The sequence below is a fragment of the Callospermophilus lateralis genome, chromosome 9, assembly GCF_048772815.1.
Source record: "Callospermophilus lateralis isolate mCalLat2 chromosome 9, mCalLat2.hap1, whole genome shotgun sequence".
Classification (NCBI taxonomy): Eukaryota; Metazoa; Chordata; class Mammalia; order Rodentia; family Sciuridae; genus Callospermophilus; species Callospermophilus lateralis.
In genome coordinates, this window is record NC_135313.1 from 80,138,941 (window position 1) to 80,163,495 (window position 24,555).

The 24,555-nt window shown below is 32.7% G+C and overlaps 1 protein-coding gene across 1 annotated transcript in view; it reads right to left on the reverse strand.

Moving 5' to 3' along the window:
* Positions 1-2,005: 2,005 nt before the first annotated feature.
* Positions 2,006-24,555, reverse strand: part of Acvr2a (activin A receptor type 2A) — a 76,963-nt gene continuing 54,413 nt past the window's right edge. Inside the window, exons 5-11 of the mRNA XM_076865938.2 lie at positions 15,534-15,677; positions 13,477-13,620; positions 12,400-12,545; positions 10,437-10,551; positions 7,059-7,197; positions 3,937-4,067; positions 2,006-2,877 (exon numbers count right to left, since the gene is read on the reverse strand). Of these exons, the coding sequence (XP_076722053.1) occupies positions 2,683-2,877; positions 3,937-4,067; positions 7,059-7,197; positions 10,437-10,551; positions 12,400-12,545; positions 13,477-13,620; positions 15,534-15,677 (1,014 nt within the window). The 3' untranslated portion in view covers positions 2,006-2,682. The remainder of the gene's footprint in view (positions 2,878-3,936; positions 4,068-7,058; positions 7,198-10,436; positions 10,552-12,399; positions 12,546-13,476; positions 13,621-15,533; positions 15,678-24,555) is intronic.

Sequence of the window (24,555 nt, forward strand, 5' to 3'; positions counted from 1 at the left end):
ATAAAGCCAAACACTGGTTAATCCATCAGTCCTATGGCAGTTAATCATAAAGGATTTCTTACAAAGGAAATCTGGGTAAGGTGAAAAGTGAGTGAGAGCAGCACTTCTGATAGGTATCAGAAAGGCAAAGAACAAGACATCATGAGGAGCACCATACACACGAGGAAAAGTTATTGGGGTGTGGGGGGAGGTCTTAGTTTGCCCCCAAATAAATCACCATTTTTTCATCCTTTGATCTTTTTTCCAGTATCCCTAGCTTAAATTTTAACTTGCCCCCTCTACACTGATTATAAACCAATGCCCTGCAAAAAGAAAGTTTTAGTAAGATTACGTATCAGGACAAGCAGTCACTGGAACATTCTTTCTTTACTGCTTATAAAAAGATTTTCTAAATATATATTTTCAGAAGGATACAAGTTTTAAAATTGGTTAGACTTAAGTACAATACCCAGAAATTGTTTAAAAAAAATGTAACATGAAGACAAAATGTTTTATATTGTGAATAACTGATCTTATAAAATTTATCTCTAGTATTCTCATAAGCCAAACATTCATATTATCCCCTTTTTTTAAAGTTTTAAAAGGGTTAAATGCTTACAACAGGTAGAAATCTGTCTTTAACTGTTTTCTTGATTGCACATTTTCCATATTTTCTCCTTGTTCAGTTTCCAGATGGAAGAAAACTCAAGTCAAGAATTTGAGAGGGGCCAAGTACTTTTTGAAATGGTAAACACTGAAATGGGAATTCTTAGGAATACAGTGAGACCTTGGGTACACACACGATATAAAAACATAAACAGATCTGTATGGGATGTGGCACACAGACAAGAATGCTATTACTCTCCTTTTCCTCCCTGTTTAGAGTCTGTTGGCCTATGTTTTGTGTATAAATTATTATTTATTCTTCCCAGAGATTAAGTGCATTTTACATGTAAAATGTAGTGTACTGTGTGGTTAAATAATCATTTGAAGATAATGTATTCACAGTAAGCTCCTGATAGTGACAGTAAAAAAATCTGTTTTTAAAGTTTATGTATGGATTTCAAAATGATCTGACAAAAAGTATAGCATAATCCTGGCTATTTCTTGGCTAGTAATCTAGAAATTCAGGAAATTAATGTTTTACTTTGGCCTATATAAGTTTTAAGAAGCATCCAATTATACTCCAATGCAGTATTGTTTGAAAAAGCACTTTGGCACCTACCTACCATCAATTCCATTTTCTTAGCAAGGATAAGGCATGAACTATCCTAAATTAATATCCAAGTTAGTTGTAAAAGCAATTTGGGGGAGGAGGCTAAGCTATGTTACCTACATCAACACTGGTTACCTCTAAATGTCATTGCATATTTTTAAGTTATAACTTTGTTATCCCTGATTGGTTTTAAAGCAGTAACATCTGAAATCTGTGCTTAAAGTTAATTAATATCTCTGTCCTAAGATAATTCTTACATATCACAGACATCAAATGTTACTCTGACAAGATGGCACCAAGCAGAAGTGATAAAAGTTACAAGTCTCAAAGCAGAGAGTGAGGAATTCTGGGTAATGACACTTCCTGAGGTGGTCCTAAGACAGTGATAAAGAATATCCCACACACTGTTTTGGTGAAAAGAAAAACACTACAGTTTTACATATATAAATAGGAAAAAACAAAAGACTTTTAAAAGATAAAAAGAGCTTTCCAGTGTCACAGCTCATTTAAAAAAATTTAAATCATGCTTTAAATTTTTCAAATACTCATTCCCCAAACACAGCACACCTTTAAAAAAAAAATACTTAGGTACGAATGCAATATTTTGGGATATGGATATAAGATGAAGCTTTAAAATACGGTAAGGGGGAAATGACATCATTTTTTTCATTTCAAAAAACACTTTTCCCTAAGTTACAAGCCAGCACAAGAAAAGCTAAAACACTGTTTTACGAATGGCCACTTACTATTGGCACTAAGCACAACTTACTTTTTTTTTTTTCTTAAATAACACAGTGAATTTGTGATACCTTGTTACAAAACATGGATCAATTTATTATTCAAATTTTGTTAGTGTTTTCAATTTTATAATTTAGCAACCGTGGAACTGAGGTATACCTTGTTGAAAGGGAGGTTAAAGTAATGCTTGGAAGCCTCTTTACTGTACCCCACTTTGATGACTTTGTTTATGTACACAGAACAGCAGCACACTAAACATTCACAAGCTGTGTCATATTGGCATTACAATAGTCATTTATAGAAACAACAACAGCAAATGCAATAAAAACAAGTTACCCTTTTTAAAATCTGAAATGAAAAGTTTTTGATTTAAAAAAAATAGCAGTAGTTCATTTAAGGAATTAGTGTCTTCTGACAGACATTAAGAAATCTGATGTCAGTTTTCAACACTTGATTAGCCAGGTCCAAAAGATCCTTGATTTGGAGAGGGCCACATTCTTCATGTACATTTTCTCAAAAGTTTCTTTATAGAGTTTGCAATTTTTCTCTTAGCCTCATGTCCTTCACATCTGTGCTGCAGGCAATGCAGTAGTCTCCCAGAGCCACATTTTTCAACAAGGGGCTGCTTTCTTATATTTCCAGGAGGCATCCTACTCATTTCACACAGAAAATAAAACTGTAAGCAGTTTATTAGCTTAGCAGCTCCAGTTCAGAGTCCCATTGCTCAGTGTGTTCAGATGATGCAACCATCATAGACTAGATTCTTTGGGAGGAAAGTCAACATTTGTCACCATCGTGACCACTGTTACAATGTCCTCTGTAGTAATGATATTTGTGAGTCTCTGCATCTGGGTAATTCTTTCACCTACACAACCTGCTGATAACCTGGCTTCTGCATCATGATCCCAACATTCTTCTATCGTTTCACAGAGCATCGCCATTCCCTAAGAGGAGAAAAACATGGTCAAACACCACAACAATTGTTTCTATTAGAAATTAGAGTAAAATTTTCATAAACTGCTTTTTGTAGGTCAAGGAAGTTTCAAGATTACCAAAGTATGTTATTATTTAATATTCATTTTTTTACTGATGATATGCAAGTCCATGAAAGAGAAGCACAAAGAAGAAAATATTTAAGTACTGGACACTACTACAACAAGAATATTTTTTAATTCCAAAAATTCCTATCCATTTTTCATAAACCAGATCATTTCAATGCAACCTTGAACTACACTCAAAAGCAAGGGTAATGGAGGCTATACTATTTTTCATCTTTTTCTTAGCTAATATCAGCATTTCCATCTTGAAATTTAATACAAAATTAGAAGGTGATCCTTCAGGATCTCTACCTGGCTTTATCCACATTTCTAATTATACTTGGACCAAAACAATCAAGGCAATAATATACTGTACCATCCTCTGCCTAATCTATAATTTTTTTAATGACAGATGAGTTTATTTCTTTTTCAAAATATTTTTATTTTATTTACTTATTTTTGTGTGTGCTGAGGATCGAACCCAGTGCCTCATGCATGCACTCTACCACTGAGCTATAATCCCAGCCTCCTAATCTATAATTTTAAAGCATTCTTATGAACTTCAAAATCTAAGCCTAAATCAAAAGGCTTTTGAAAAAACTCCCATAGCGATTTGATGGATTGATGCTGTTCAATACATTTAAAAATGGCATCATATGAAAGGTAGTGATCAACAAAGTTACTTAGCTGTCCACAGGCCCAGAATCAGTCATTCTTTTTTTAAAGAAGGTTTCCAAATAGAAGTTACATGCACAATTATAGAGATGAGCCTTTTAAGGTTCTGTGACTTTATCATCTCTCTGGTTAGTACACAAAGCCCTGATAAAGTGCCTTTTGCACTGTAGTATGGAATATCCTGTGTGAAGATCACCTTCCCAGAAAGTCCTCCAAGAAATGTGCAGAGAATAAATCATGCCTCTGAAAAATGTTTTATTCAAATTTCAAATGAAAAGCTGAGTAACTTACAGCATGTTTCTGCCAATAATCTCTTAAAACAGGCCTCTTTTTTTTATGTACAACAACTTCCTGCATATCTTCAAGAGATGGATGCTGGCCAATTTCCTCCTCAAATGGCAACATGTACTCATCTACAGGTCCTGAAATGTAAAACCAAAAACCAGGGGTGGTCATTTTAATTAAAATCTTCCTGACTTCCAAACTGGTATATAATCTGAGTCACCTTTTCCCAATTCTACCTGCTGTTATGACCACGTAAGAACAAGAGAGCAACTACACTTACACTCTTCTTTAAGGGACCCACTCCTTCTTGCAATTCAGAGTGAAAGGTTAGCAGTAATGTTTCTACCTCTGAAGATTTTCGGTTAAATGTGTTATAACCACTTTTATTCTGTGGCATACTCAACCCCCACTACATGTCCCCTCTGAGGAACTAAAACACGTCAAAGTCACACCTCTTCTCTACCTTTCCTCACAATAACTTTAATTTTAATTTTTTAACAACTTTAATATTTTAATATTCATTTTATGTTAAATTTTTTAAGTCACAACTATCTCCAACCAGGGTTCCCAACAAGTCAATGTACCTTCACAGATAAAATGTATTCAGCAATAATTCTTTCTTTTACCTACTCATATAAGAGTTAATAATAACTAATATAAGAGTTAATAACAACTAAGATTCAATGAGCAGCTATCCTGACCAGAAACTTGTATTACATATATAATTTATCACCATTTTGCCTTCACAAGGTGAAGGTGTACTATCTGTACAGATAGGAAGTTCAGAAATTTTTATGTAAATTTGCACAAAGGCACACAGCTATCCCATGGAATTTGAATTCATCTAAGTGTACTTTTTTATCACTACATTAGCTCCTCTTGACAGTCAATACTGAGCTATTTCATTGACCAGACAGATACAAGTCTTGTGCAGTCTAAAAAGCACAATTACTGATGGGCAGATATAATGAATCACCAAGAAGTCATTAGGTCTCCGCAAACAAGAATCTTTGATGCCTGGACAGTTGGTCTCTGCTTGAACACCTCCAGTGACAGTACTGATGTTCTAAGGTATGTCTGTTCAACCTTGCATCTACAGGTCAGCACCACTGGCCTTAGGTGATGCCTTTTCAGAAATGTGGATGCTCTGGCCTCACTCAACCCAGACCACTGAGCCAGAATCTCAATTTTAACAAGATTTCCAGGAGTCTGGTACGCATATTTATATGTGGAAAAAAATCACCAAATTTAACCATCAACAACTAGTCACCAACAAATTTAAAAGCACCCACACTGTCCCTTTGGCCCCAACTTCTGACTTATTAAGAGTCAGAAGTACCTGATTCTAATTGTGTCATTGCACATATGAAGCATTTAAGAATAGAAGGCATTTATCCTTTTCTTTTTCCATAAAATACTCCCTGATGACTCTTCTTCACCATCAATTTCTCCTATGAACTACCATAACACTGCCTTGTGTTATGGTAGTTACATTCATCTCAAAACATTTACTGAATGTCTAGGTACCAGGCACTGGGCTAGATAATTCACTTACTTTAAAGTTAATTGTCCAGAATGTTTATTATTACCTTAACTGTATATTACTTGAAGACTGGGCTTTATGTCTCCTATGACACCCAATCCAATGGTTTACTATGAAAAATTCATATTAAAGTTCTTATAAAATGTATTTTCCTATGACATCTTTCCTTGACCTACTTCCATTTCCATAAATGCATGTAATAATTGTAATACTACTTCTACTTTTGAGTCAAAACGAACAGCTTATGCGTTTTCTTATACACTTAAAAGCTAAGAATTATTCTCAAGTTGCTTCAACCTTTCTTAGGTTCTGGACCCACCCCAATCCTAAAGAAATAGATCTGTCCATTTCTGAACAGATTTCAAAACAGCTCAGTAGATATACTAAAACTCAAAGTATCTTGTGGTCTACCCCTATATGTCACAAAACTTTTCAAAATGAGAATGTTGTCAAGCACCAACCAGAGCTAGCTGGTTTAAAGGGAACTTTTCAGTTCCTTTTAAAAGTGTAGTCCCCTAAATCAAATTTCACATTTCAGAGGAAGTTTGTTGTACACCGATAGCCTTTAACAATATTTAGAAAGTAAAATATTTTTAGTTGGTTATACCTTTTGAAATATTCAACATATTTTTTCTATGGTTTTTGACACCTGGAAGAAGTTTTTAGGTAATTAAAAGAAAAAAAGATCAAGCTCATTTAAATTTGTCTGGAAGTTTAACAGGAAGTTTGTCTTATCCAAAAAAAGTACTACCACATATTTGAGACGGAGTACAGACCTTATGAAGGAGCACTAAAGATCAAATATGTAGAACTTTATAGTTTTTACATTACAAATATGGTATGCAGATTTATAACCAATGAATAAATACCCAATGCTTATAAGATTTAAAGAAGAACTTTTCAATAACAAGAACAAAGAATAAGAAACCCTTTAGAGCCACCCTGCTGTGGTAGAGAATATGACTAATGTCTATGTCAGGTCAAACCTTCAAAGTTTTAGGGGGCAGAATTTTATCTGTGGTACATGTGAAAGCATGATCACAGTTCTGTCTTAGGATAAAACTAAAATTTAATATGGTTAACGATATGCTGGCATTTCCTGAATGCTAAACAGACTCAGCCTCAGAGTCTTGAAAGGCAGTCAGAAGGCCCTCCCACTTTACATACATGTCCCCTTACCAAAATAGTTGACTTGAGAACCAGACAAGCAGGACCTACATGACCTAACTGAAGTAGCAGCTCTTTCTTTACAACTGGATCAGAATCACAAATATAAGTTTCATCAATTACCTTGAAACAATTTCCTCACCTGTAAAATTGTGATAAAAACTACCTCCAAAGTGGTTTTAGGAAATAAGCTAAAAGTATGTGAAGTATCCAACAAAACATCTAGCAGCAGTAAAGAAGCAAACACTGACCAGTTCCCTTCTTCCCTGTCCCATCCTTTCTGCTTCCCTGCCTCCTGAATTCTCTACCATCTCTTGGTTATTAAAACAGAAATGTACTTTATTACCTTTGAATGTAACCATCCACTTCATAAATGTGGCATATGTACTTTTTAAAACAAAATACTTTTTTCCCTTACCATCTGCAGCAGTACAGCGAGAAGCCAGTTCCCACAGGACTAATCCCATGGCGTACATATCTATCCTCAAAAATGCATCCCTTTGGAAGTTTATAGCACCTTCTAATACCTCTGGAGCCATATACCTTCGGGTACCAACCTGAAAAATATTTTGAAAACAAACAGTACTCATTCATTAACTTTATGAACTAACATTTTACATTTTTTTAAGAATCAAAACCACATATGGTCTATTATCAGGATAAAGCAACTAAATTATGAACACCAAATTATAGCATATATACATAGTAAGATCATGTGTGAGTATACTTAAAAAATATATATCAACAGATGTTATTCTGGTAAAGATTTAGAATTTTTCCCTTTCTAGAAGTAATCACAAGGTATTGAACAATGAACAACAATGGGAGAAGGATGGAACAGAGAAAGCTGCATAATTTTCAACTGTACCTTTGTAAATTATTTGAAAAGTATCTTTAAGAAACCCTTTTTTCTGAGGGCTTCAATGACAGATATTATAAAATGTTTTAAAAATACTTAACCAAGCCTGTGCCCAACAACTTGGTATTTCTTAGTGCTATCACTATGGTTACTAAGCTAGTACAGCTAGCTCTATTTGATGCTTGACAACATTCTTATGTGATATTTTAAAAAGTTTTATGACATATAAGGTAGACCACAATATACTTGAGTTTTAGTAGATCTACTGAGCAGCTGAGCTATTGCTATTTTCAAAAAGCTCTATCTTTAGGTGACTGTGATTCCTATTCCACGCTAGAAGTTGGGAAGTTACATGCAATAACACACACAAAAAAGCATAGATGTTAAAAATAAAAATAAATAAATAAGGACAAATCACTTAACTCTGAAGTTGAATATTCAATTTATTTAATAAGGAGAACACTTTAAAGAAAGAAAAGGCAGCTTTTAAATTTTTTCCTCTTCTGAATAACTATACTACAAATTAACACCTCCCAAAAGCCTACTTTAAAAAAAAAAAATTATTGGTGCAGTATAACTATACATATCAGTGGAATTCACTATTACATCTTCATACATATGCACACATAATAAATTTCATTCCCCAGTACCTCCCCTTTCCCTCTCTTCCTCCCTCCCCTGCTCTCCTTTCTCTATCCTGTAGTCTCCTTTCTATTTTCATGAGATCCTCCCCCAACTTTCTTTTTTTTTTTTTTTCTCTTCTCTCTAGCTTCCACATAGAGAAAAAAAACACATTTCTTAGTTTGGCTTATTTTGCTTAACATCATGTTCTCAAGTTCTATCCATTTTCCTGAAAATGACATAATTCCATTCTTTATAGTTAACTAAAACTCTATTTTGTGTGTGTGTGAGTGTGTGTGTGTGTGTGTGCGCGCGCACCACATGTTCTTTATATGTTCATCTGCTGACGGGTACATAGGCTGGTTCTATAATTTGGCTATTGCGAATTGTACTGCTATAAACATAAGTATGCATAGATCACTATAGTATTTAATTCTCTTAGACAAATACTTAAGAAGTGATATTGTTGGGTCATATGGTGGTTCCATTTCTAGTTTTTGAGAAACCTCCATAGTGATTTCCATAGTGGCTGCACTAATCCTACCAACAGTGTATAAGGGCTCCTCATACCTCCATATCCTTGCCAGCATTTATTAACATCTGTATTCTTGACAACTGCTATTCTAACTACAGGGAGATGAAATCTCAATATAGTTTTTATTTACATTTCTCCCACTGCTAAAGACATTGACTCTTTATTCACATATTTCTTGGCCATTTGTATTTCTTATTTTGAGAAGTGTATATTTAGTTCATTTGCTCATTTATTGATTGGGTTGTAGGGGCTTTTTGAAGGAGGAGAAGTATTTTGAGTTCTTCATGTATTCTGGATATTAATCCTCTTTTTAAAAAGTTGCTGGCAAAGATTTTCTCCCATTCTGTCCTCCTTTTTTCTCTTAAAGATAAATGTATGCCATGTGAAGTTCTCTTTTGCTATAAGATCATGGCTTATCTAAATATTTAGATAAATATTCTCTTTTATAAATTGATAATAGATGAAAATTTGTATTTTTCCCCAAGGTTCTTTCTTTGCAATATATAAAATTTACAATAACATGCAAGTACCTTCAAATAGTGTTCCAATTTTCTGGTACATAAAATCTAAAGTCAAGAATCAACTGGTATAAGTAATTGGTTATTTTTATCTAACCATATGACCCAACTGCAAAGGAATTAAAAGATGACATGAGTGAGTCCCCCAGTTTTTCTCAGAAAAAAATGCCAGAGGGGCTTATGAGGTACCAAGGATGAAACTTTCCAAAAGTTCATCTTATGACAGTGAGTCATAAGAAGTACAGAAGTACAAAGGTTTGTCCCCAGGCTTTCTACATAACATCCATCTTGGTAGTATTTGCCACAAAAGTGTCTCCATTTCTAAAGAGATTTGGTGTCAACTTCTGTAGAGTTCTGTGACTGCTCACCATTGCCCTAAATTTTTTAATTGTTAGTCAACATTGGTAAAATTTGTGTGCCATGACTGTTTACAACTATGTTCTTAGAAACTTGAGGATATGCTGAAAAAAATAAAGCTCATAAATAGCTGACCAAATAATTGTATAACAAAATTTAACACCAAAGCCAATGAATCATTTGCTTCGTAGGAAATGTCACCTATCAGGTTAAACTGGTTTTCTTGAAAAAAGGTTATCTTATAGGAGTGAAAACATCTTTCCTAGCCTCACAGCTTCTGAGAATAAAATGTACAGACAATCTTTTCTCTTAGGCCTTTCTATAAGGTTTCCACTGCCAAGTTCTTGTTGTATAGACTTTAACTAATTAGATACCTCACTTAGGCCTATACAAGGGCTTTGTATTCTGGAGAGAATTCACAGAAAGTAGATTAAGGAGTGAGTGAAACAATAAAGAAAAGCAAGAAACAAAAAATAAAGCAAGAAATTGTTGGATACAAAAATGGGAAGGAGATCTTAATACACTGAAGCAAGAATAATGGCTGATTTTTTCTTCTATACCACAGGACGGTGAAAGAATAAAAGAATTAAAATTACTGAGTTAATAAGAAGATATCCCTAAGAATGCGGGCATCAAAAAAGGTGGGTTCTTCCATGATCCACTTTTAAAAAAAAAAATCCTGTAACATCTAGGAGTTATTTTATGAAGTAGTACTCTAAACCACCTGAGTCCTCCACCACAATATGAAAATGACATTTTCCTCAGAAAATGTAACATATAACTTTAGATTGGATGCTAATTTAATCTCCACAACAATTTATATCCATTCACTCTTGATATGCCAGTCTAAGAAAATATGAGACATATTTATTTTTGTTACATGTTATAATTACCACCCTTCCTTACCTGTCCATGGGTGTCACCTGCAGACTTGCCAGCCTCAAATTTTAATGCCAACCCAAAGTCAGCAATGCAAGCCGTCAGATTGTTTTTCAACAGCACATTTTTACTTTTGATGTCCCTTGCAAATACAAAGATAGTACAATTAAGTTTCAACAAGTTATCTCTTAAATTTTTTGCTCATAATCAGAAAGAAGGAGAATATCTATGCTATAAAATAGTAGTTAAAATATGACATGCAAGGAAAAGAGAAAAGAAGAACCTTAAGCAGAGACCCCATACAGCACAAGAGTAAAGTAACAAAACTCCTATTCATAACACAGAGAGAAGAAGAAATCCTCTCCATAAAGCAATTTTATAAAGAAATGCCATTCCAAAAACACTTTATCTATGTCAATCTCACATATCAATGATAAAATTGCTATGATTTAAGAGGTTAAGAATATTCCAAAGTTTACAGTAACAAACTCCAAAAAAATTAAAATTTTTAAAAACTAAAGAATTTTTTAAAAAATAGCTAAATTGTGTCCTTTTGTCAACTGTATAGACCTATATTTTAGAATACTCCCTTAGTGTAGTTAGTGGTTCTTATATTTTTTCACCCAGTTGTAGAAAAACATCTCTAGGATACTTAACATCTCTAGGATATATAACACATTTTATCATAAACATATACTACCCTAGCTGTATCCTGTATTCTGAAAAGGTTAACAGTTTTGAAATAGGAACCTGTTCATCATCCTAGAGATTACTATACTCTAATTAAATACATCTTTGCCATGACAAATGGCATGTGTACAGTCACAGGAGACAGCAAAGGGACAGGTATATATGGATGCTCCAAAAAACAGCTTGAAATTCAGGATTTTCAGGGCCCCTACTCCTAATAACCTTTGGGACTCCAAAGGATTAAATCATTACCTGTATGGAAGACAGAGTGCATGTAGGAAGGTGAGAAGAAAAGGAAGCCATTAAGCCAAACCTTAAATGACTTCTTCTGAAGAAGAAGAAGTCATTTAAGGTTTGCAAAACTAGAATCTATATATAAGAGATAGGGTTAAAATAATGTCTCCCAGCAACCTAAAACACCACCTGGTGATAATCAACTAAATATTTGTTATATGAATCAGTCAGTGCCTACTTTTAAAACAACCACTGTTAAATTGAATACAAGATGACAAACTGAATCCCATGTTGAAGGAAGTTAAATACATAGCAAACTGAATCAATGTTTTAAGGAAAAACATTTTGCCTTCTGAGAAATGACAACTGTCTGGATATTACCACCTCAATGACAATTGTTTGCATGATGTCTCCTTTGACCTTAGCTAAAAAAAAGAATATAAGATAATTCAAAAAACAAGCAAAGAGCTGGACATGGTAGTACCAAAGACTTGGGAGGCTGAAGCAGGACGACTGAAAGTTCAAAGCTAATCTGGGCAACTTAGCAAGATCCTGTCTCAAAATGAAAAATAAAAAGGGTTGGGGATGTAGTTCAGTGGTAAAGTACCCCTGGAACCTGGATTTCACTCCCCAGTACTACAATAAAAAAACATATTTTTAATTAAAAAAGAAAAACAAAAAAGATACACTGAAAAGACTTTCCTTCATTTACATCCCCTTGAATCTATTTAAAATCACCTTAAATCTTGACTTGAATTAAAATAAATTTATTTTTCCTTTGAGCTAAGAAAATATTCTTTCATTCTCAACTATGCTTTTAGAAATGAGACTAAATTAAGAAATACGGAGATAATTAAACTTAACTAATGATGTTAACATATACATTTTCCAAAATACTTCCTGGCCATTATCAAAGCTAATTTAAAAAATAAATGAAAATCATCTGCCTCCTAGGGCATGACTGGATAACTAAGGGAAAAATTAATTTTACTCAGGGATTTAAAAGCTTATTAAATCATAAACATATTCTGAATCATCTGGAAAAACAAAATAAATTTTGCTCTACCTGTGAGATATTGCGGGTTTGTGGCCATCTTTGAGGCCAGGTATATCCTCATGTAAATATGCCAACCCTCTAGCCATGGTTTCTGCAATATGACACAGTTCATTCCAAGAGACCACATTAGCCTTAAGAAAGTCTGACAGTGAGCCCTAAAGAAAGGAGGGTAGAAAAACAAAAACAAAAAAAAACTTAAGCTCTTGACAAAAGCCATACATACACGGGAATTTTTTTATCTATAAGTGTAAGACAATGTATCTTTCCTTTGAGTACATAAAAATATACAAAAAACATGGTCCAAATTTCCTTCCAATTCACATTAATCCAAGTTTTTCTTAATACATACTGAAAATCTAAAGTTCTAGAAAAAATTTTAAAGTGAAATTATAGCAATTTTAAATATATTATACCAAAGGACTAGGATAACAAACATCAGAATATACAAGCAACCACTAATAAAACTTCCTCTAGAGATTATGGGCATTCTTATGGTGAAGAATTAAGGTATAAGAGCCACATACTTAACAATGATAAAAGTATCAAAAATGAAATTTCCTTATTAAGGGTACTTTTAAACATCTCTGGAAGTTGAAAAATTGAGGGAAAAAAAAAAAACAAAAACACAAGCGTGTTTTGGTGATAATTACCCAAAAAGATTATATAAATTTTCTGATTCTGGGTTTGTCATTATAGATTTATTAAAGAGTTTTAAGGTACAGAATTCAAAGTGAAAATGGCTTATGAAATCAAAATAGGTCATTAACAAGTAAATGAAAATTACTAAGCACTGCCTATACTAAAGTATTTGCAAGAGAGGTAATTACATACAGCATAGGAAATCTGGGGCAAAAGACTGGTATTACAAACAGAGAGGCTACAAAAAAAGCTACTTCATTCTTTTGTTAAAATAAGTTATGTTTTAAAATGGATTTTTATCTAAGAGCAATTTGCACTTTACGTTAAATAATAATCAACTATATAATATATTATCTACTGAAAAATAGGTCTGAGGGATTTGTAGTCAACATCAGGTAGGTAAGCCAACTCTTGATTTTACCGAATTCAAGTGGTAGGTAGTTTTACCTTTTCATGAAATGCTGTTATTAGCCAAAGGTCCACATCAACACTGGTGCCTCGTTTTTCTGCACCGATGAACTGTAATATGTTTTCATGCTTCATTCCAGGTAAACTATAGACTTCATATTCATTTTGCCATGACTGTTTATCCTAGGGTTAAAAAGAAAGAATAGTAAGAACAACAACAAAATATTAAATAAATCACTTCTAATAAATTATCTAAAAAGTTCTAAAGAAACAAAAAAAATGTATTTAAGTAGAAAAGACCTTTTGTTTTGACCTTTCATTTAATGAAAGAAAGTTCTATTAGTTAACACTATCAGAGTTCTGGTAGTTCCATACTAAACGCCTGTCCACCCTAATCCTTTAAAACATCCTTTTCTGTGTTTCTAGAGGAACAGTAGTTCATCAGAAATGTTGCACTTTTGCATACTACAATGGCAACACATTCTACTTCCAAGTTATTATAAATATTACACTGTAATTTCATCATGGTGTGAAGCTGTTTCTGTCAGTAATCAAAATAATCTCTCTGAAAGATGCAATTCAGGTGGAATTACTCTGTCCAAACAGAAAACATTTTTGTTTTCAACGACTAACATATTATGTAACATTCTTTAAAGTCACCATATACTCATTTGTGCCTGCAAATGATTCATGTCTACTACATTTTTACTTATAATAGATTAGTTTCTTTTCACTATGAAAGGACACTGAAAAGGCAAGCACCAAAGCATATGGATTAGGAAACCTCTGGCTCCAAACTACCTGAACTTAAATTCTGAATCTGCCACTGACCTTTGGCAATATATATAATCAATTTCCTCATTAAGTAAAACAGGGATTGCAGTATCTGTCTCATAGTGTTGTGGTATTACATGTACATACTAATAATATACATACATATATGTAATATATAACACCTGACATAAGAGCATTCAATAAAATGCTACTCTTAATATCCAAACACATTCATGTAATTTTTAAGATTCCTCACATGTTAAAATAAATTTTCCCTGACTTTTTTAATACCTTTATTTTATTTATTTATTCTTATGTGGTGCTAAGGATGGAACCCAGGGCCTCGCATGTGCCAGGTGAACACTGTACTGCTGAACCACAACCCTAGCCCCTTCTCTGACTTTTTAAAAAATAAATCCTGGCATTACAGACTGTACACTCTAGAGTTCTAAATTATAATTTACAGGATCTGCATTACTAACAAAAATAACAAATGAAAGTAATAATCTTCTTCATAGATTCTACAACACAAGCTTTAGGAGAGGTAAGAAGGCTAAAATCTAGTTATAGTAAGGCAAATTGCTTATAGGATAGCTTTGCAATAAGGAAAACTTAAGTGTAGGAGTAGAGCTTATATCCTCAAATCCAACCTGGGGCTTAAGTACTAAGGATAGCATTAGCCACAAGGGTACAAAAGCAAGAGCAAGGGAAAATGGAATCATCATCAAATTACACCACTGATGCAACAAAACAAAAGAAGGGTAAAAGCTTGATAAGGGTTTTGTGAAAAGTCCAGCTATTTTTGAAAGAAAAACAACTCAATAGTAAACCAATTATTTGGAGTCTTAATTCACTGCTTCTGAAAATTCACCAAACAAAAACTTAAATAATTACATAAACACTCAAAAGTAGAATGAAAATAAATCAGTCTGTTCACATACCTCCAAACAGCAATTCTAAAACAAAACATGCTACTTCTTCACTTTTATGTTTGCTTTTTTTGATAATGTAAGGGATATTAAAATTTAAGCAATGAGGTTTTTTAATTGAAATCCTTAGCATTTTTATAGAATTTTCATTGGCAAAAGATCACCCATGTTTATTTAATATAATTCTACCACTCCAAACAAACATGTTTTTGTACTAATAATTCCATTTCTCAGATGTGAAGGCAGACATAAAAAGGCTAACTGCTTTTCCCAGTATCATAGTATCACTTTGGAATATATGGCCTGTGTTTAGACTGCTTCTGAGTTATAATGTCCCAGTTGGTTTCAGCTTTTAATATATATATATGTAACTTTATAACTGCAATAGCATACCTGTATTGGGAATATTTTAACAGCAACATATTCATTGAGCAACTGGGCTTTCCAAACACAACCAAATCTTCCCCTTGCTTTCACTTCTAATAATTGCAGTGGCTTCAAACCTAGTAATGGAGAAGGTGGGGGTGGTCCTGGGTCCTGTAGATAAACAAGAATAATAGTGTAAATAAGCAGACCCTGGAACATATCAATTCTAAAAATGAGAAATAAGTGAGTATACTGAAGAATCAACTGACAGAAATAAATGGTAAACACATAAGGATGACATTAATTTCAATCTTGCTAGAACTGAGTTTCTCAAGCATCACTAATCTGTAGGGATTACAAAGCAGGCAACTTGATTTAAGAGTTGTCATAATAACAGCAGTATTGCTTCTCAGGTACAGCAGTAGAAAAAAATCTAATACCATTTTTGATCCAGTCTCTCTAATTTTCCCCACTAAGATTTTCTGTGAGCTTTAGATCACTCATAAAAATATTTCCTTAGAGAACAAGTATTTGAAAAGTGCCAGAAAAAGCAGATCATGACTATGTCTTAAAGAAAACCTCAAAATATACTTTTTCTAATGGCTATTTAATTTAAAATTTTTTCTTCATTAATTAAAATTTTTTCTTCATTAATCTTAGAAATAACCAGTCATTCTTAAGTACATTGCAGTTAGGTGTATGAAATACAAAAGCATGTAAAAGAAATATGTTATAGCCAAATTGTTTATACTTTGTCCTCATTTTTTAACATATTAACAATTCATCACTTTGTTTATTCCCAAAATAAATTTGTGTTCTGAGGCCGACTAGCAAAGAAAATATAAACCAAAATTCAAAAAAGAAGTGGTCATCATATTAGATAGCAAGGTATAATAAATAAAAGAGAAGAACACTGCTATAATTAATTTTTAAAACAGAACAAACATAGTATATAAATAGGAGTACAAGGGAATCTTCCTTATACAAAGTAGGATGACAACTTTTCTCTGAAAACATTTTATTGGTTGGTTATCTGCCATTCCAGAAAGCTTCCAGAGAAAAGCAATAGAAACATTTCAAGGGCTACATAACAAATGTTGTGAGGAGGACATAAAATTTTTGTTGCAAGAGGGAAAAGTATGATGGCACTGGGTTCCTCAGACATTTGGAAATGTTATGCTATCCAGATCAATATATCTTACTCTGCCTTTCTTCTCCCTCTCTTTTTATCTCCTCTCCTAATGCCTCAAATACTCCTAGTGCTCCTTAGGCATCATTCAGCCTATTGGTGCCACTCAGGAGTTTAAAAGTTCACATCTATCATTAGAAAGACCCTTAACAATAGAAACACTGCAAGGTTATAAAATAGGAAAAACATGCAACTACACAATCTTTATAAAATGGCTTGAGAACTCCTAGTTTAAAACAGCATACTGTAAAATAGATTACTGTAACTCATTTTAAACTCAGATATTTATTTTAAAACGTCTACAGAAGTTGCTTTTTCTTTCCACGTTCAAAATATGAAGGATTAGTAAGCTAGAGTGTTTCTGTTAGCAAAGCAATAGGGCAAGGAGGTCAGCTATTAATCTTACAAGAGGACAGGCTCTTGAGAATGATTCTTGGGAACACAAGACTCTCTGGAGTTTCTATGGAAACTACACCATCCCTATCTCATTCTTCAACTATCTCTACCTGTAACTAGAGATTCTACCAACAGGAGTAGTTTGCTTATACAAATGTGAAGACAGGCGAAAATGCTGAAAACTACTTTTCCAGAGGCAAAGAAAACCCAACCAGTCTTCAAGGTCCAAGAATAACTGTATAACTGCATACAGGAATGATTAAGCTAAATAGAAAAGGCTAGAAAGGTATATTTTTCAAAGCAAAAAATGCCAAAAACTAAAGTATGCAGATAAGAACTGAAAGTGAAGAAAGTAATATGGTAGAGAGTAATACAGCTCTAAACTGAAATTTTTAGTGACATAAATAAACTGAGAATGTTTGTAGATAACATATACATTTATATACTCTCTGTTCTAAAGGGTACCAACCACGGAGATATGATTCAATCTGTAAAACAAGATTTAGATGATTTAATTCACATCTCAAAAAATATATCAGTAGTTCAAACAATGATTTGAGTACATTAACTTTAAATTCAGAAGGTATACAATAATTTTTAATGTGTATGTTTAGGGAAAAAGTAGTTATTTGTTTTCCAAATGCACAGATAAATTTCAAAGTTTCCTTAAGTTTCTAAGGCTCTGTTCAGCAAATTTCTAAGCTATCACTATTTCAGAAAGATAACTTAAGTCACCCTCTTAATATTACAATTATATTCAATATTGTATCGTAACAACCATAACACTTCTTTCAAAATTACTTAAAAGTAAAAATCCTCAAATTAAGAGAGAAAAACTGGCCTATTTTATTTTCAGAGTGAGAAAAAGGTCTACAAAGGCATATTCTTGTAGTATTAAAACTTTTAGAAATGTGTTTTTAAATGTAATTTAAAATAATATTCTTTAACAATTAAAAGATTAGGTCTAAAACTGAATAACTTTTTAGCAAAGATAATTGTATAAAATCTATAGCACTCATCAATATAAACGTTTTGCTTTTTTAATCAGAAATTATTCGAATAAAATATTAAATGCATTTCTAATGTTTTATTTATCCAATAATCTAAGAATATTAGAAACAATTTTCAGCTTATTAATATCATTATAGTAGTTTACCCACACAAACACACACACACAAAAAAAAAACTTTATTTGATTCTAGAAATAAAGACTTAAACCTTTGAAATGTATGACACCCTGGGAAGACAAATGCAAATGTAAATGTCAGAAATGACAGCAGCATTCTGTCTGATGTTATTCACAAAATACTGCTTTGCCCTGCTATACTGAAAAACTACTTTTGGGAAAGTATCTAAAAAGGTTTTAAGAATTCATAAAAACTTTTCCTAAGTATCCAGTTATCTTGCAATATACATACTATTTTGGAAAACTAAAAAGATATACATTAGAAATGGCTCTGATTATACTCATGACATCAGAAAATATCATGCTAAAACTACAGTTATTAGAAAAAGTCTTCTACCCCAGGACTCCTTCCCAATATCATTATTATAACCAACACTAGAATACACAGATAGAGATGGACAGTTGTGAAGTCATCTGTTATCATTTTACTATTTCTGAATTCTCCATTTGAAGGGTGAATTCTAATACAGTTATATAGCCTTAAACATTCAGACAGCAAAAATTCATCAAAAGTTGTATTTCTGCAGTTAGTTCATTTGCTAGAAATGCCAAAGATAAAACTATCTGAAAATACAGATTTCACATTAAAAGATAAAGGGCTGGACTAGAAAGCTCTTGTTAAAAATGAACACATGCTAACATTGAAACTTATGACATCCTCTAAAAATTAAACGATACAAAATTTTTAAGGCTATTAGAGTCATTTGATGTTCTTTTAATCAGCTAAAACAGTCATTTCTATATTCTACTTTAAATAAGTATAAATACTGTTAGCATTCCTTTAAAATCAAAACCTATTACTATGTCAAATCAATCATATTTTTATAATAAAGGAAGGGGAAAATCCTTATAACATAAATGTATATAAACTAAAGGATGCACAGTAAAGCAACAATAACAACAAAAATCTTAAGGACAAAATGTTTAATATGCATCCACAAAAAATTCCACAACCATAAAACAAACATCAATGCATCTTACCTCTATCATTATATGAAAGGCGTGCTTGTGAAGAAAAAAACACAGGCAAAAGAAATTACGATTCATATTCAGAATGAGATGAAAAATGACACATCAGTTACAAAAGGAAAGAGAATAATGATTTAGCTTTTAAAAAGTTGGCAGTGATCCAATGTATTATATCTTTAAATGAATTTTGGGAACTACTTTCCTTATGAACAGAGGAAAGTAATATCAAAAAAAAATTCAAAAACAAAAACAAAAGGACCACTTGGATTTTACCTATCAGATGAGAGGTAGTAAACAAATTATTGACTCTAGAACAATACAAAGTTATCTGACCCAACATAGTTCAAGCTAGCAAGTAAACTAAACCAAGTCTTAAATAATTACTAATGATTTTTTGAAAAGTACCTAGAGTCTACACATTAAGACTAAAACAAGCATTTTAACTCAAAATGATATGGGAGAGAACTGGCTTCTGGACACCAGAGGGCAGTATTGCTTTTAACAAAATCTAGCTAGCAGCCCTAAAGAAATTTCTATAGAGCTAGAATCTGCCCTCTGATTATATTTTCTGGGTTGTCTTAAGAATTTTTAGAATCTCCTACTTCTACTGAGTGAATTGCCCCACTCCTTTTTCATGGAAGACGGCAGAATCACAGCAGTAAGAGAAAAATGTTTCTGGTGTCTATGACTATGTACAACATACTACACTGGTAAAAATAATAATAATAATAATAATAATAATAATAATAATAATAATAATAATAATACAGGAAAAACAAATCACCAGAATTAAGTAAAACAGTGACAGACCAGGCCTAATTTTAACCTACTTTCCAGACACATAAAGGCAAAGAAATTAAAATGAGTCCTAATTAAAGTAGAATTTAAATGAGTTAATCCACATTTCAAACTGATAATATATCAGCAGTTCAAATTTTGATTTAAATATAATACTAACTTTAAATTTGGAAACATTCAATAATTGGATAAGCAGTAGTGGCCTTGGGAATGTTCCACACACGTCTCACAGTCTGAGGCCAGTTGACTTCTAACAGAGAACAAGATTTTCATTTAAAGTTAGTATTATATTTAAATCAAAATTTGAATGCTGATATAGTATCAGCCTTTGAATGTGGCCTTACACTCCATTTAAATTCTGATTCTTTGCCTTTATGTGTCTGGAAAGTAGGTTAAAATTAGGCCTTCTGTCACTGTTTTCTTAATTCTGGTGATTTGTTTTCTGTATTATTATTTCACAATTTTTACCGCTGCTAGTTGTTGTACATAGTCATAGACCAGAAACATTTTTCTCTTACTGCTGTGATTCTGCGTCTTCCATGAATCACTCAGTAGAAGTAGGAGATTCTAAAAATTCATCCCGTGAAAGCCATGCCATCTGGATAACTACAGATACCCAAGGTTCAAGGATCACTCAGATCTTGCTTTAGTACAGGTGCTTTCAGAAATAAAGACACCACTGTACAAACACAGTGCAAATAGGTGCTATCCTTACATCTTACCAAAAAGGATATCTCTGCTTATATTATTCCTAATAAATAAACATTAGAAAAAATTATAAAATGACCAAAGCTTAAATGAGTGAAAACAAGAACAGAGCTCAACGTGACAAAAAGGATCATGACAGAATCCAAAAACAACAACAAACTCACTGAAATACACAAAGAGATTTTTTATAAAAATATATATTTGCTTAATATATTTCCAAATAAACATCAAAATAAGAAAAATGACCCACACTAAACAAAAGCCACCAACAACAGTCCTTAAAATATACCCTATGTGACAAAATAACAAGTTAAAATCCAAAAAAAATCACTTAAGTGTACAGATTAAAAAGTAACCAAACAAACGATCTGGATTCACAAATTTAAAAACATAGCTTTGAGTATTATGTTCTACAACTCTAGGTAACAGCAAAAATAAAATCAACACATTAATGTCAAGTAATTAGTTTGGGGAATTAGAAAGAGACTTGCTGCTCATCCCTTAAGTGGGAAAAAAAATTAGTGCCAAACATCAGAAAAAAATAAAGAGTATTTCTTCATTCATCATTTCAAAAACTGTTTAATGAGCACCTTGTCTGTGTCAGGTACTGACTACCCCAACCCTCGTGAAGCTTACAGTAGTCCAGGGTAGAGAGACTTACCAATGATTCACACTAAAGAATACATAATTATAAACTAATAGCAATACAAAGGAACCTTAAGCATCTATAAAAAGATACCTGACTTTCACAGGCAGGTGAAATAAGATTTCCCTGAGCACACTCTCAAGTAATGGAGTAAGAACTAGAGGGATGCAGAAAACAATTTTGGGACTAGATATCCAACTTATTCTAACAAATGGGCAATTATTCCATTTATTGAAAACCAAGTTTCGGAGTGGTAAGTATTTGAAGATATAGAAGTGAGTTATTTAGGAGTTAAGATATGCAGGTATGAAATACAAAGAAATCTTTCCAGAAACAAAGATTTTTGTTTAAAATATATATATATATTTACATGATTATGTACTATAAATATTCTTTTATTTACTATTTAATCTATTCCAAGATATCTATAGCTCTATCTATATACATATATAAATTTTTCCCTTTTTTTTTTTGTACACCTCACTCAATAACCTGTTGGGACTATCAAAAAAGATTTGAATGTCTCCTCTTTATTATCTAATTATTTTACATTTTAAGAAATTCTACAATTGTTCATTTTTTAAAAGCCCATTGTCAAGCAGATAGAAATAAAATAACCCAGTGTATCAGGGCGAACATTTCTGAGCTAGAAAAGGCAAATATACAATTACAGATTCAGTAATATTGATATTGTTAAATGCACAGCCATGATTCTATCTAATTAGATCTTCCATATTCCTTTGTAATGTATCCTACTTCCTACAGTTTCTTTCACCTTGCTCCTCCTGAAAGCAAAGCAAAAATTAACATGGATGAGACAAGGATTCTGGAAAAGTTCCCTACAAAGTTAGCACTTCAGAGCAGACAGAACTGGGATGAAAAGTCAGAAAGAAACGAAGGCATGTCCATTTCTCCTTTTGATTATCGGTCAAAAGCATCAGGTTTCTGACTGACTACAAAAGAAATTTTATTTATTTTAGAATTTGTATTCTGCAGATTAAGATGAAGGAAAGGAAAAGGATGATGTTGTACACAAATAAATTGTGTTGTGGGTAAAATGGTTGTTTATCTACAAGGCTATATATACTTGAAACAGAAACTGTTTTAAATGTAAATTACATAAACTTATCCCTTTATCCTACTTGAATTTTTTATAGACCCTATCAAATTATTTATTGAAATAAGTCATTTATAAGTAATTCAATCAATGAACCTCAATACTTGGAATTAAATGCCCAGGCTTTGCCACAGGGTTGGGGACTCTAAACAATTCATCTATATGTGCCTTAATTTTCTTTATGAACTGGACTTGATTAAGCAGAACCCATTTCATGGGGTATTTAAAGATTAAATGAATTAACAGGTATAAAGTGCTCTGTGTACTGTGTTATACAAAATTCAAAATGAAATATTTTATTACACAAAATTCCAAGTATTAACTTTGATATATACCAATGATAGTTTCAATAAAAATGATTCCTTTTGAGTTCAATTTTTTTTTAACTAGGTACCAGGAATTGTACCCAGTGATGCTTAAACAGGGAGCTACATCCCCATCCCTTTTATTTATATATATAGAAATTTTTTTTTTTTTAATTTAGAGTCTGAGTCTTGCTGAGTTGCTTTCGAACCTCACTAAATTGTTAAGGCTGGCTTTGAACTAGAGATCCTCTTGCAGATGGGATTATAGATATGAGCCACAACACTCAGCTTGGGTTCAATTCTGAAGTTGCTACTCTGTTGGCAATAACAGCTAACAGTTATTTGAGCACTTAACATTAGCAAAACACCCCAATATTTTCCTCCCAATCACTACAGAACTGGAATCAGACATTTCTTCCCTCATACTTTTCTTATAAAATGACTAATGCAACTCCTTTCATAATCTTTGCCCTTCATTTCTGAGCTGCAAAGTAATCAACCAATCAACCTGTTTTTAGTTTACTTAGATACTAATCCACAAAGCTTCCATAACAGTTGTTTTACTAAATGGAGTTTTTCAATTCTATTTTCTCAAATTAATAAAAAAAAAATGACAACAATGAAATAGCTAGCATGAAGAAACAAGTCTAAGATGAGGTCTAGGAGATGAAGATTACAGCAAAAAAAGCAAACTCACTTCCTCCTAAATACCATCTCTTTTTTGTCAGGTAAGAATAAAGATAAATTATATACTCTGGTCCCCATACATGGTTCCCATTTCCAAAGGGAAAAATTAATTCAAGATTTTGAAATTTAAATGGAGGGCAGAGGCTATAGCTCAGTGGTAAAGTGCTTGCCTAGTATGTGTGAGGCCCTGGGTTCAATCCTCAGCACCACATAAAATTAAATAAATAGACTAAAGGTATTGTTAAAAAAAAATTGAATGAAAATCACTTTTAGAAATAAGTTGCTTTGGTTAATTTTAAACTGCTCTAAGCTATTAATAAAACTACATTTTTCTCCCTTCTCCCCCTTCCTAACTTTTTCCTTTGGGACATAGAATTTTAGCCATCTCCAAGTGACCCTGTCTGAGCACTTGTGGGTTGGGGGTAGAATAACTGAGAATTGAACCCAGGGATACTTTATTACTGAGCCATATCCTCAGCCCTTTTATTTTGAGTAAGAATCTCACTAAGTTGCTTAAGGCCTTCCTAAGTTGCTGTAGCTGGCCTCAAAACTTGCAACCCTCCTACCTTAGTCTCCCAAGTTGCTGGTTTTATGGGTATGTGTCACCACACTCAGCCTCTAAGTATTTTTAAGTGGAATAAATTATATATGCCCAATGAAAGTAATATTTTCTCAAGAAACATGTTTATGAATAGTTTATGACACTGCTCAGAATTCGAAGTATATTTTAAAGAAAGCTATAATTTAGGTTATCAATACAAAAGTAATCATATACCATAGTGGAACACAGAAGGAAAAATATGTACAGCAGCCCTGTACTATCTCTTAGGCATATGGCAAAAAAAAAAAAAAAAAAAAAAAAAACTCCAAGCTGATAAAAATATCACACTGTGCACCTTAAATGCACACCGTTTCTCTCTCTCTCTCTCTCTCTCTCTCTCTCACACACACACACACACACACACACAGTTTTGGTATTTCCTGAGCATACCAAAACACTCCACTAAATTTCACTTAAAAATACATCATTTAATCAAATGAGATAGAT